Raw genomic sequence first — 14,074 nt, 5'->3', positions numbered from 1 at the left:
TATTGAAAATTAAAGATTTTGAAAATAACAAAAAAATAATTAGTAATTTTCATAAAATTTCAGTTTTATTTTTAGTAAAACATAAAAACAAAATATGTGTTTCAAAATATGAAATATTGTCTAGTAATTTTCAGAAAGTTTCAGTTTTCTTTTCATTAATATATACCAAATGAAGCGTTTTATAATAAGAAGTATTGATGAGTAATTTTCATAAAATTTCAGTTGTGTTTACAGTAAAGTATACAAAATTGATATGTTTGAAAAAATGAAATATTAGTTAATAATTTTTACCACTTTTCAGTTTAGTTTAACAAAAAAATATTGAAAATTTAAGATTTTGAAAATAACAAAAAAATAATTAGTAATTTTCATAAAATTTCAGTTTTCTTTTTAGTAAAACATAAAAACAAAATATGTGTTTCAAAATATGAAATATTGTCTAGTAATTTTCAGAAAGTTTCAGTTTTCTTTTCATTAATATATACCAAATGAAGCGTTTTATAATAAGAAGTATTGATGAGTAATTTTCATAAAATTTCAGTTGTGTTTACAGTAAAGTATACAAAATTGGTATGTTTCAAAATATGAAATATTAGTTAATAATTTTTACCACTTTTCAGTTTAGTTTAACTAAAAAAAATTGAAAATTTAAGATTTTGGAAATAACAAAAAAATAATTAGATATTTTCATAAAATTTCAGTTTTCTTTTTAGTAAAATATTGACTAGTAATTTTCAGAAAATTTCAGTTTCATTTTCGCTGAAATATAGAATATCTACATAGACAAAACATTTTCAGTGAATTATTCCAATTCCATGACTAAATTGAAACTTAAATTCATAATTTATTTAAAAAAATATATAGTATAATATAAAATTTAGATTTTCAACAATTTAATTTATAGCCATGTATAAAGTGTTGCATACTGTGAGTTGTAACTGATAATATATAATGCATTAAATTGTTGCTCAAAAGCTGAAATAATGATGAATTCTTTGATAAAACTAAACCTAAACCATTTTTTGTTGTTTTTAGAACGAAATTCGTAACTAAATGTCTTTAATTTTTTTAATTAATGTATAGAGAATTGCATAACCGGAAGTGTATAATGTCATCGGGTGCAATGTTTGGAATCGTCCGAAATCGATAGATTCTTCAGCGTTCCTGCAATGAAAATAACACAGCTGAAAAATCAACAGTTGCCGGTTGGAAATTGATTTGCGAAGTGCCTGAGTGCATCGTCATACGGAACGGCAGCACCTGCACACATCAACACCCTTCCACCACCCCCGCGCGCGCTTTTCCGCAACCCCCTGCCAGCATCATCCACGTCCGCATCACCAGAAACGGACGGTGATTTATGTGCCATGCGTTATGATGTGATATTTAGTCGCAAATAAAACAACAGATATCTGACATCCGACATATCTCAGCTGCAACCAAACGCACCGACATTTCACATTTTAACAAACAAAACAAAAACATCAACCCCCTTCGTCTTCAGTAAGTCTCATTTAATATTTGATGTTATTTCCTCTCTCTCTCTCTCTTTCTCACTGTATCTCACTGTATGTATATATTTGTTTTGTCTGTCTGTAATGTTTATGTTGTAAGAGTTGTGTAACCCCTTCCAAACAGGATAAACAAGGCAATTTTGCATGCAATAAATTGCAACAGAGAAATCAATACTGCTACAACGACTCAATAGAAAATTAATAAAAACAAAGCAATTTGACTGTCAGTTAAATTCATAAACAAAACTGTAAATCTAACGCTAATTCGATCATTCAAAACGTCATTTTGTGTGTGTGTTGGGGTTGTTTTTTTTTCTTTGTGCTACGGTAGTCTAGCAACGAGAGCTGCGTTTCCATGGAAACGCAAGGATTACCGGTGGCCCCGGATGACGGTCGCCTTGCAAATTGTACTAATTTCAATCGATTGATGCAACAACATCCATCAACACATTTCATCGCATTAAGTACAACTTGTAATAGTTTCAATCAGGTCTAAACTATTTAATGCCAATCTGAACATGTTCAATATATGATTACTTTTATTAAAAACAATGTGTATTTTCAATTTATTTAACTTTATAACGTTATTAAAACTGTAACGACTTGTCAACTAGAGACAATTAATACAATTTATTATTGGTTTTTCTTAAGTTTCAATTTAATTGGAATAATTTACTTTTGTAGATGTAGATTTTCTATATTTTACTGAAAGGAAAACTAAAATTTTATGAAAAATACTGATTATTTTTTGAAATTTTCAAAAACTTTAATTTTCTATTATTTTTTTTAAACAAAATTATAAATTGGTGAAAATTATTAATTAATATTTCATATTTTTAAAAAACATAAATTTTGTTTATTTTACTGAAAATAGAAATTAAAATTTATGAAAACAACTAATCAATATTTCTTATTTTGAAACATATCAATTTTGTATATTTTACTGAAAAAAAGAACTGAAATTTTATGAAAATTATTAATTCATTAGAAACAATTTTGTACATTTTACTGAATAGAAAACTGAAATTTTGTGAAAATTACTAATAAATATTTCTTAATGAGAAACACTTAAATTTTCTATATTTTACTGAAATTTTATGCGAAATTACTAATCAATATTTCATATTTTGAAACATATCAATTTTGTATATTTTACTGAAAAAAAAAAACTGAAATTTTATGAACATTATTAATTCATTAGAAACACTTAAATTTTATACATTTTACTGAATTGAAACTTTATGGCAAAATATCATTAATATTACATGTAAAATATTCTCAGTAAAATAGAGAAAATCAATATGTTTCAATGACTTTCTATATTCTACTATAATTGAATGAAAATGACTAATCAATATTTCATATTTTGAACCATTTACATAAAATACATACATTTTACATAAAACAAAACTGAAATTTCCTGAAAAAATTACTAATTAATATTTCTTATTTTGAAATACTTTTATTTTCTATACTTTACTAAAACAACAATACTGGAATATAATGAAAAATATTTAGAAATTTTATGAAAATTACTAATTAGTAAAAAACACTTAAATTACTAATTAATAATTCTTATGTGGAAACATTTAAATTAATAAGAAAGAAAAAACATGCAATAACGTATGTTTGTTTAATTAATAATTTCTATCGAAAAACTTTGTAAATTATTGCATTATTATACAAATTATTAATAACGAAGCAAATCCAGCTGCAGTTATAACGTAACAAGAGATTCTACTTAGAAAAAGTACATTTTGAAGCGAGAAAAATGGTTCTCATTAAAAAAATTCTTTCACGTTAATATTAATTTGGATGCGAATAGGGATGAAAAGGAAAAAAAACACTAATGAAGGCAGAAAAATAAGCATAGCCTTCCAGGTTTTAGTTTTAAATCTTTCTATCTCAATTTTGTTTTGTTTCGCTATTCCTTTTGTTGCTGCATAATGATTTGACGTGGATGCGTTTCGAATCGATAGGAGCCCTTTGAATTTGCAAAAGGTCAGAGGTGAAGTGGAAACGGGCAAGCGTAAACTTTGCAGCAGGAGAGGAGACTGTGGAGAAGTTTCCTCACAATTTTGACTGCAAAATTGAAGTCATCATTAACTTTTGCAATTCTTTAATTCACATCACTAAAAATATGATTGTTCAAACTATTATTAGTTAATTAGTGTCTTTTTATGAATAAAATCACATAATTTCTTAGTTTGTAAAGTTTTAAATGTAAAAAATATTGTCTTCATTCTATAAGTTACGTTAAAAAAGGTAAAACAAAAGTTTTGGAGCCCCACGTTGAGCGCCAAAGTTTTTATTTGTTTCATGATAAATTATTACATTGCACGTCCTATTGATTGCAAATGCAGTGCATATTTTATGACGCGGAGAGTTCGCGTATTTACGTTGCATAATTTATAGCATTTCCTTTGTATGCTAAAAGAATGGTTGATGAGCGTTGTTTCATGAAATATTAAAATTATCTCTTTCGACGTAAATTTCGAATACGAATCAGTTTTTATTGATGATTTATGAAATATTCATTAAATTATATATATATAACACAACTTTCCATTATATTTATATATAAAATAAACTTTGTAGCAAAATGTAGTGCATTTAATGAAATTGTTTCAATAGATTTTGTATCAAATTTAAATTATGACAGCTTATAACAAGAGAACGGTAAATACTACAAATATCGTAGTAGGCTCATTTGAAACGTTATATTTTTTCTTCAATATACATTTAAAATAATGTAATTGGTATGCGTGGTTATTCAGTAATTAAATAAAACGTGAAGACATTAAAAAAAATTGATTAATTGCAAAAAAAAAATGCAATTTTCTTAATTTTTTTTTAATAATTGGAGTTAAAAAAGTTAAATATCAATTTTAGTATTACTTATTGATGTTTATATTGAAAGTTGAAATAAAAGTCTATTAATATTAAATATAACAAAAAACATTAAAGAAACATATGGAATTAATGCATTTCGAACTAAAAATATTTTGTATCAAATCTCATTTTTGACAGCTTATAACAAGAGAACTGTAAATATTACAAATATCGTAGTAGGCTTATTGGATAGGTCATAGTTTTTTCTTTAATACACATTTTAAAAAATGTAATTGGTATGCGTGGTTTTTCAGTACTTAAATAAAACGTGAAGACGTTATAAAAAATCGTTAATTACGAAAATGTGTTTTTTTAATAATTGGAAAAAAATATCTTAAATTTCAATTTTAGTTTTATTTATTGATTAAATAAATGATTGATTAATTAAATGAATTAAAGTAGTTGTAAAAATTATGTTAATTACAAAAATGTTTAATTTAATTTATTTTTTTAAATAATTGTAAAAATCACTGTGAATATCAATATTAGATTAAATTATTGATTTTTGTTTTGAAAGATGATATAAAGGCCCATTGATATTAAATAAATCAATCCATTTAAGAAATCTATAGAATTAACGCTATTGAAATTATTTCATTTTTGATAAAATATGTTATATAAAATTTAAATTTTGACAACTTATAACAAGAGAACAGTAAGGACTACAAATATCCTGGTATGTTCATTGGAAAAAACAGAGTTTTTTCTTTAATATACACTTTAAATAATGTAATTATATTGCGTGGGTGTTGAGTAATTAAATAAAATTTAAAGTCATTAAAAAAATATCGATAATTACAAAAATGTTTAATTTCATATATTTTTTTTTAATAATTGGAAAACAAATCCTAAACCTCAATATTAATTATCGATTTTTGCATTGAAAGTAGAAATAAAAACCCATTGATATTAAATTAATCAAAACATTTAAGAAAAATGCAAATATTTCAGCATTTTGAAAAAAAATATATATTATCAAATCTCAATTTTGACAGCTTATAACAAGAGAACGGTAAGGACTACAAATATCGTAGTAGGCTCATTGTAAAGGTCATAGTTTTTTCTTTAATAAAAATTTTAACTAATTTAATTATTATGCGTGGTTGTTCAATAATTAAATAAAATGTAAATACGTTCAAAAAAATGTTAATTAAATATTTTAAGTAATCTTGTTTATTAACATTACTTGCAAACATATTTATGTATATTGAAAAAAAATGATAAAATCAAAACTATAATGATTTTTAGTAAATAAGAAAGTAAGAATTTTATAGTAAAACAAAGGTAAAAATTTATTTTTTTTCTTATTGAAACTGTAGCATTCGTACGAACTTTTTTTTTACATAAAATTGCTTATAGATTACATAAATTAAGTAAATTATTATGTCTATATGAAATAACTATTGAAATCAATACTTTAATTACTTTAATCAATTGGAGAAATAACTTAAGAATTTTATCTTTAAAAAACAAATAAATTGTTAGAAAAACTTGTATGAAATTTCTGCTGAAAAGCATTTATACTTGTTGCAAAAAAACACCCTGAATATTGCTGACATCAAGATGATGATGATGAGATGAACACTTCTGATGGTTTTCCATGAATATCGTGTTTAAATTTGCATCTAAATACCAAAAGAATAGGAGAAATTGTCAAAGGAAATAGGAGATCAGCTGTTATTATTGGATGCGTCCTAGAAAATTTGAATGGTGCTCCTGCAAAGGCCGTTTGCGCAAACCGCGAATCGCCGGGCGACGATCAATGAATTTACAGGTTCCTGCTGCGCGAGTTGCCGCCTCTACGTACGGCTCCTTCCTCCTGCACCTCCACCAATCAACCAAAAAAAAAAAGAAGAAGAAGAAGAGGAAACAAGGACACAACCTTGACCAAGAAAGCCAGAGAAAGAGAGAGAAGGATAGTTAGAGCGGAGCGGCGGCAGCACGGTAGTCGGAGTTGGTGCACAATCGCGCGAAGTCCGCTCCTGCAACAGCTTCAATAACCGGAGTCAATTGATAACATCGCGAATCGTGGATGCAGCAGTTGGTGAAGTTAGTGATTTGGTGCTAAAGAGGAAGGAGCGAATTATATAAGGAGAATCATCTTGTTGTAAAAGGTTTGTTTATTTTATGCACGATTTCTTGGATCTTTAGATCTAGGTCATATCCTCTCGTGATGGCGTTTGTTGCGCGGACACTTGTTGAAAGTGCTTTATTATCCGAAGACAAAAAAAAAAATGTGTAAATAAATGAAATGCAGCAGCGAATGTAACGGATCTCGCGCTCTGATTAAACGTCTGCACGTCTTCGTCGAAGCGCCTTTCGGGAATACCAATCAGCTGCACATGATCTCAGACTATCATACCTTAAAAATGAACTGTTAAATGTGACTAGGTAAGCAAATTGAAATGCAGTTTTCCATTTTCAAATGGAAATTACGACGCAAATGCGGTTTTTCCCACTCGATATTATTATGATAATCTTACTCATACGTATCTATTAGTGGAATGAAAAAAACAGTTTTCTTAACTCACTTTTCTAAGTAAATCTATAATTAGTTGTGATGAAACAATAATAATACGAAATATTAATAGAAAAAATAGTTAAATTTCTGTTAATTATTGCTATTTCATCATTTTTTTTTATTCGAAGCAAATTCGTTTTTTTCTACTCGTTATATTTGTGATAATCTTACTCTTACGTATTTATTGATGGAATAGAAACAGTTTTCTAAGTAAATCTACAGACAATAGTACAAAAAAATAATTGTTAGTTTATATTATTAACAAATATTCAAAAGTTAAGTCTCAGTTATTAATTAATGATTAGTGTTTTGAATTATTTCTTGTCAATAAAAGAGAATCAAAACAATAGTTTTTGAAGAAAAAAAAACAATAAAGTGCCCCACGTTGGGCGCCAAATTTGAAAAATTTCAATTCTTTCCTAACATCAACTACTCTTTGATCTATTATTTAATACTGAAATATTTGCAGTAAAACTTTGCTTTTAAATAGTGCAGACAACAACTGTTAGTTTACCTTAACAATTTCTGTTAACTGCACTATTCAAAAGTTAAGACTAATATATTAATTAATCATTAGTGTTTTGAATTATTTCTTATCAATAAAAGAGAATCAAAACAATTGTTTTTGAAAAAAAAACAATAAAGTGCCCCACGTTGGGCGCCAAATTTGAAAATTTCAATTCTTTTCTAACGTCAACTACTTTTTGATCTATTATTTAATACTGAAATATTTGCAGTAAAACTTCACTTTTAAATAGTGCAGACAACAACTGTTCGTTTATCTTAACAATTTCTGTTAACTGCAATATTGAAAAGTTAAGACTCAGATATTAATTAATCATTAGCGTTTGGAATGATTTCTTATGAATAAAAGAAAATCAAGACAATTGTTTTTGAAAAAAAAAACAATAATTGTTCCACGTTGGGCGCCAAATTTGCGCTTTATCAATTACTTATTTGCAGTAAAACTTTTCTATTAAAAACTTCACTTTTATATATAGTATAGACAATAATTGTTTGTTTACACTAACAATTATTGTTAATTATACTATTGAATATCAGATTGTAATTAATTATTTGTATTTTGAATGATTTCTTGTCAATAAAAGTGAATCGAAACAAAACAAAATTGAAAAATGAACAAAGTGTCCCACGTTGGGCGCCAAATTTAAAATTTCTTTACCATTAAGTATTACATTCCAACACGTTATTTACAGTAATGATTCGTTGTCAGGGCAAAAGAGAATCAACAAAAGGCGGCAAATTTGAAAAAAAAAAATGTAAAAAACGAAACAAAACGTATATTTATGCGTAAAATTAGAAAGATTTAATACTTAATAAATTTAAAATAATTATAAAGAAATTTTAAGTTTTACTTTTACAATATTACTTTTACTTATGTACTTATGTAGTTACATTCTTAATTATAACAAACTTACTCTTCTTTACTAATTACAATATTGTTATTACAAATAAATAACAATATTATTTATTTATTATGAAATTTACTGCACTTTTAATCAAATATCTTACATGCAAGAAGACTATTTTTAACATTTCTTTTTATCTTGTTTACAAAATTTCTGATAATTTCTCGCAAGTCTCGACATTGAAATCCGAATAAACAGATAAGCGAGTATTTTCTTCTCGTATACCCGCAATTATTACGTGATATTCCGAATCATTTATTCGTATTATATAAATCCATATTTATAATCACATATTATTGAAAAACTAAAGGAAATTGTAGTTTCCAACCAAATAATTGTAAAGTTATGTAATTTTTTACTCTCATTATTTCTTATCTAATCATATTATCATACGTAACACACTGACTTAGTAAGTTACGTTTTTTAAACTTCTTTTTACTAGTTTTACTTACTTTTTTTTCAAGTTTAAAATAAATATGTCAAATAATTATTGTAATGAATCTAAATGTACTTATAAATCAATGAAATTTAATGTAAATTTATAAACTATAATACAAGAATTATTGTTATTCTAAAATCGTGTTTTGAAAATTTGAAACTCGTTTCGCTAATGAATTCCAATAGGAAACATTTGAAATGTCGCTCACATTCTATTATTCCACAACTATCTAGATTTGTTTCACATAAGTTAAAACAAAAACAAAAAAAGTATTCATAATGAAAGTGAACAGCCTTCTGATTCGAAACTTAATAATCGGTCCAAGGTTAATAAAAAAAAGTAATTAATTTGTTTTGTTTTCGTAGCACATTTTATATTAGATTTTCATCGAATATAGTAATTGTGTTAACATTGTTTCATAACAATTATAGTTTATATAATATTAATAAAGAATAGACAAATAAACGGACAAATTATAGAAAATATGAGAAAATTTTGAATTCAAAGGAATATTATTGAAATTTAAATAAATTTTTGTTTAAAAAACATTGTTATTTGTATTTAAATGATTTCTTGCTAATAAAATCTCAAAACAAAAGAAAAAATGAAAAATTTACAAAGTGTCCCACGTTGGGCGCCAATTATTTGTTTATAATAATGAATCGTTGTCAAAACAAAAGAAAAACAATTGACTTGATCAGTGTTGTAAGAGGTGTTTCGCAAATGTATCGCAGGTGTTCAATTAAACACAGGTGTTCACGCAAGTGTTCAATTAAGACGCAGGTGTTTATGCAGGTGTATAATTAAAAAACGCAGGTGTTCAATTAAAACACAAGTGTTCAATTAAAACGCAGGTGTTGACGCAAGTGTTCAATTGAAACACAGGTGTTTATGCAGGTGTATAATTCAAAAACGCAGGTGTTTAATTAAAACACAGGTGTTCACGCAAGTGTTCAATTAAATCGCAGGTGTTCACGTAGCTGCAAAATTTTATCTTTGTTTCAACTAAAACTTAATGAAAACCAATAATAATTGAATAAAAATACAACTTAAATGAAAGTAATCAACATGTTTATTAGTACGTCGAAAGCAGTATTGATTTTTCTCCTTTTTGGGTAAGGGTTGCAAAAAAAAAGTTCTTTTTTTTTGTATTTAGAGTTGTTGTAAGTTTCCAATTGGTAAATATTCTTTCAGCGATGTTTTGTTTGGACAATGTCGTGACCGGCTTCGACATCGAGATGAAAATCTCGAAGAACAACGAGGTTCTTCAGATGATCGAGAAGATCCTTCTCGCGTCGAGCGGTATCGGCCTCCTCTTCGACATATCCTTCTTATGCGTGGTCCTCCGCTGCAAGAACCTCTGGACCAAATTCTATTTAGGTCTCGCCAATTTGGCCATAATCAATGCCATTATGCTGGTAAATATGATGGTCTATTACATGATGAAAGCCTACCGCATCTATGATGATGTCTACTTGGACTTCTTGGGATTCCTCAAAGGCTTCGATTATATGATCAAGATCGGGATGGCCCTGATGACGATGCTCTTCTGCTTCGAGATAGACGTTCCTCCATCCATGCTCTTCATCTTCAATTTGGTTTACTTCTTCGTCAGTCTCGGCACGAACTTCTTCTTCCACAAGTACATCCTGCTGATTGACATCGCTTTCTTCTTGGTCTACGCAATGTTGTTGATGTTCATGTACTATAAGATCAAACGGCTGGGTGCACCGTTGAATATACTGGATAGGGCTCGATACAAGCGGATGATCGTATACTTCAACCACATCATACTCATCACCACCTACTACATGGCCTACCAACTCTTCGTCTACTTTAAATGGGAATACATTCTCATATTCCAAGTACCGCATTATCTGGACACCTTCTGGTACTACTTCTACCTGTTCTACATAGACGTCAACTTCAGATTAGCCAATCAGCACACGTTTTTCCTGTTCCAACATTTGAAAGGAATCCATCTCGTCGATGCTGCAGACATCGAGGCTCTTCCCATCGAAAAGAAAGGAATGCCCGAATGCTACTAAAAGAAAAACATCTATTATTCACAATTTCTAAATCATACACAACAAATTCTTCAAAAGAAAATTTGAGACAATAAAATTTTATTTTCCAAATTGAATAATCAAATTCTGACATAACTTTTTGACAAAATTCATTCATAAACATATAAATGTACACTTAGACAACTGGCAAGATTTCGGTATCCCTAACTAGAGAATTCAGAAGAAGAAAAATTGTTTAACTTTTTAAGTTGTTTAACGATTTTCCTTCTTCAAAAATTCTCAAAAATATATATAAAAAAAAAAGGTTTTCTTTGGGGACTTCATTTCAATTATATTTTATAAAAAATAATCAATAACATTTAATTAATTTCTAAATTCCAAATCAAATTACATTTTTGTATCAAAGTCCCTTACGTCACTTTTGACGTTTAATTTGATGTAATCAGTGAGTATATTTACACTGTTATATAATTATATATAAAAAATCAAATATTTATTATTGAATAATAAGATTTTAAATGCTAAATTATACAATTCAAATTTGACAATTATGACGTTTCGCAAATTATACTTTGTTCCGTGCGCAGTGCAAAGTGACATCATGTCACTTTGCACTGTGCATGGAACTGTCATTTTTTTAACTGTCAACTTAAAATTGACAAGTTTGACATTTTGTTGGTTATATTTTAGTCTAATGCATTTTTTACTTTTAACAGAATTTAATTGCATTTAAAAATAATTGTATAATAATTTTATTTTAATATTGGATTGAACAATTTTAATTAATTGTTGCTATTACACGCATATACGGACATAACTATAAAATTAAGTGTTTATAACCAAAAATTAATATAATAAATAAACAATGGATGTTGTGATTTAGGATTAAAGGAGATGAAGGCTTAATCAAGAACAGATTGCGAAAGATTTCTTCTCAAAAAAAAAATTCTTCAATTTTATCTTGCATATCTCGATTATACGAAAAATATCAGTATTTAAAAGAAACGTAAGTAAAACTGTTGTTTTACAAGAGAAAAACCAAAAAAAAATAATATATATATATAAAATATATAGATAATAAAAAGTTATATAACTATTAATTAATTCGATTATTATAGAGATGTCTATATAGTAAAAGAATTGTATGTTGTGATTTAGAAATGTGAAGGCTTGAAAAGACATTATTTTTATGATGCAATATAAGTTTTAAAATTTACGCGAATTTATTAATCCAACAAAAAGTTAAGCAATTTTGATGAGAAGTTTACTTCTTAATAACAAAAATCAATTTTTCATTGAAAATGTATTGGAAATATTCGTGCTTTTTTTTCAAAAAATTTATTGAAACAATAAATAAAGAGCAAATTGAATCTGAAAGGAATGAAGTAAGGATTATAAAGACCTTGAGATAATAATAATATTTAAAAAAAACTAATTGTAGTAAAAAATGAAAAAGAACGAAAAGTCTGCGAGATTTGACTGAAAATGGACTGAATTTACAAATCTAACGTTTTCATTTGTATTGCATCTAAAAAAAAATATTTTTTTGAATTTCTATTGCATAGATTTATTGTAAATTCAATGTTAATATTAAGTATAGAAATTAAAGTTTAAGTTAAATATTAAAGGACCACAATAGAAATATTCTAAGTTTAAAGAGAAAAATAGAATAGAATTTCCAATTAGTTAGTAAATTTGCAAATTATTTGTTTATTTTCTAAGCGTTTTCAATCATTTTTCGTGAATTTCTGAAAATCTTTAAAATAAAATTGGAAAAATTCATGAAAAATTAATGAAATTAACATTTGGTAATTTAATAATTTCATCAATTCTAGTCATTAATTTATTTATATATCATTGAAGTATTCCGGTATTTTCATTATTTTTATGAATAACCAACAGTTGAAAATACTCGTCCGACTGTTTTCTTAATTATAGTAAATTAGATAGTTAAGTGACGCTTTTAAAGTTAATTGTCATCTACATTTTAACCTCCATTTACTGACATTGACGTCTGTCATCTGCAATGACGTTTCTATTATCTATGATGACATAACAATCTTCGCGTTTTGACGAGGCAGTTGTGAAAAGTAAATTTAGGTTAGGATCTAGGTGACAGTTAAATATAGGATCGAGTCCGAAGCGACCCAATTTCATTATGCCAAATAGAAATGTACGAGTTGACGGTTCAACAAGTCCTGTCAATTCGACATATATTCAATATATATTTAAGTGAAACAATTTAGTGTCTGTAACTGTGGAATTATTATTGTTATTATTATTGTACGTACGCAAAATTCCTTTAGGATTTAAGAGAAATGTACGAATTTAAAATTTCCATGCATTATATAATATATATGTAAAAAAAATATACTTCATTAAATGTAAAACAAATGAATTAATCGCGTAACCAATTATTGAAATTTGCATTTGTTTTCTTTGTATGAATGACATTTGTCACAATTTCAATTCAAAAAAAAAATTAATATTTATAATTATTTATTTGTTAATTTGTTATTTTAAGCTGTTATTGTTGTGTTTGTCCTATTTCAGAGAGTTATATAATTTGTTTTAAAATTTTGTTTATTTCATTGTTGATTTACCTTGCCTACTATTTACATCTGTTACGTTTATGTTTTGTTACTATGGCAACAAATATAATAAATATATAATCCTATAATTGTACATAGACAATTTATTCCTGTAGTTAATTAATACATTTAAAGGACAAATTAAAATGAGCTTTAAATATTAGTGAAGCATCGAAACGAACAAATTCGTAAAGTGAAAATAAAAATATAGAAAACTTTCAAAGTATATTTTTCTTCAAAGAGATAAAGTTTTATGCGAAGTTTAAGTGGAAGTAATTAGTGCAATTCGTTAATTACGTTCTGGCGTGTGAATTAGTTATGAATTGGAGTGGTAGTATAATTCGTGCGCTTAGCGTGAATCGGAAACGTTCCAATTCGCATTTCGTTAATTAAACCTCACGTTGCGTTCCACAAAAACGATTACGTGCGAAAAATAATAAAAAAAAACAAAACGATGATTGCTTTCGTTTAGGTCAACAACACGCGATTACGCAATCAAAAAAAAATGAGTAGAAGACAAAACAAAAACTTTAATTGAAAAACAGAAGTTGTTGCATGACCATAGCAACGGTTGTTAATGTAACAATAATCGAAAAAAGTATTGTAAATATGAGACGAATTCTTATTTTACGAAAGAATAATTGTCATGAATTAATTCGT

The 14,074-nt window shown here is 26.8% G+C and overlaps 1 protein-coding gene across 2 annotated transcripts; it reads left to right on the top strand.

The window, feature by feature from the left end:
• The first annotated feature begins 1,107 nt into the window (after positions 1-1,107).
• Positions 1,108-11,053, top strand: LOC108566309. 2 transcript variants are annotated; one of them, XM_017926120.1, is made up of 2 exons: positions 1,108-1,503; positions 9,991-11,053. In XM_017926120.1, exon 2 carries the CDS (start codon positions 9,993-9,995, stop codon positions 10,842-10,844), a length of 852 nt encoding a protein of 283 aa, XP_017781609.1. In that variant the 5' UTR covers positions 1,108-1,503; positions 9,991-9,992; the 3' UTR covers positions 10,845-11,053. The 2 variants fall into 2 exon arrangements, with proteins under 2 accessions (XP_017781609.1, XP_017781610.1); XM_017926121.1 differs by lacking the exon at positions 1,108-1,503 and adding an exon at positions 6,071-6,520.
• Positions 11,054-14,074: the final 3,021 nt, after the last annotated feature.

This window comes from Nicrophorus vespilloides, unplaced genomic scaffold, assembly GCF_001412225.1.
Source record: "Nicrophorus vespilloides isolate i.1.1-1 unplaced genomic scaffold, Nicve_v1.0, whole genome shotgun sequence".
Taxonomy (NCBI): Eukaryota; Metazoa; Arthropoda; class Insecta; order Coleoptera; family Silphidae; genus Nicrophorus; species Nicrophorus vespilloides.
The sequence above is the reverse complement of the archived record's forward strand: the minus strand, read 5'-3'. Positions and strand labels throughout refer to the sequence as shown.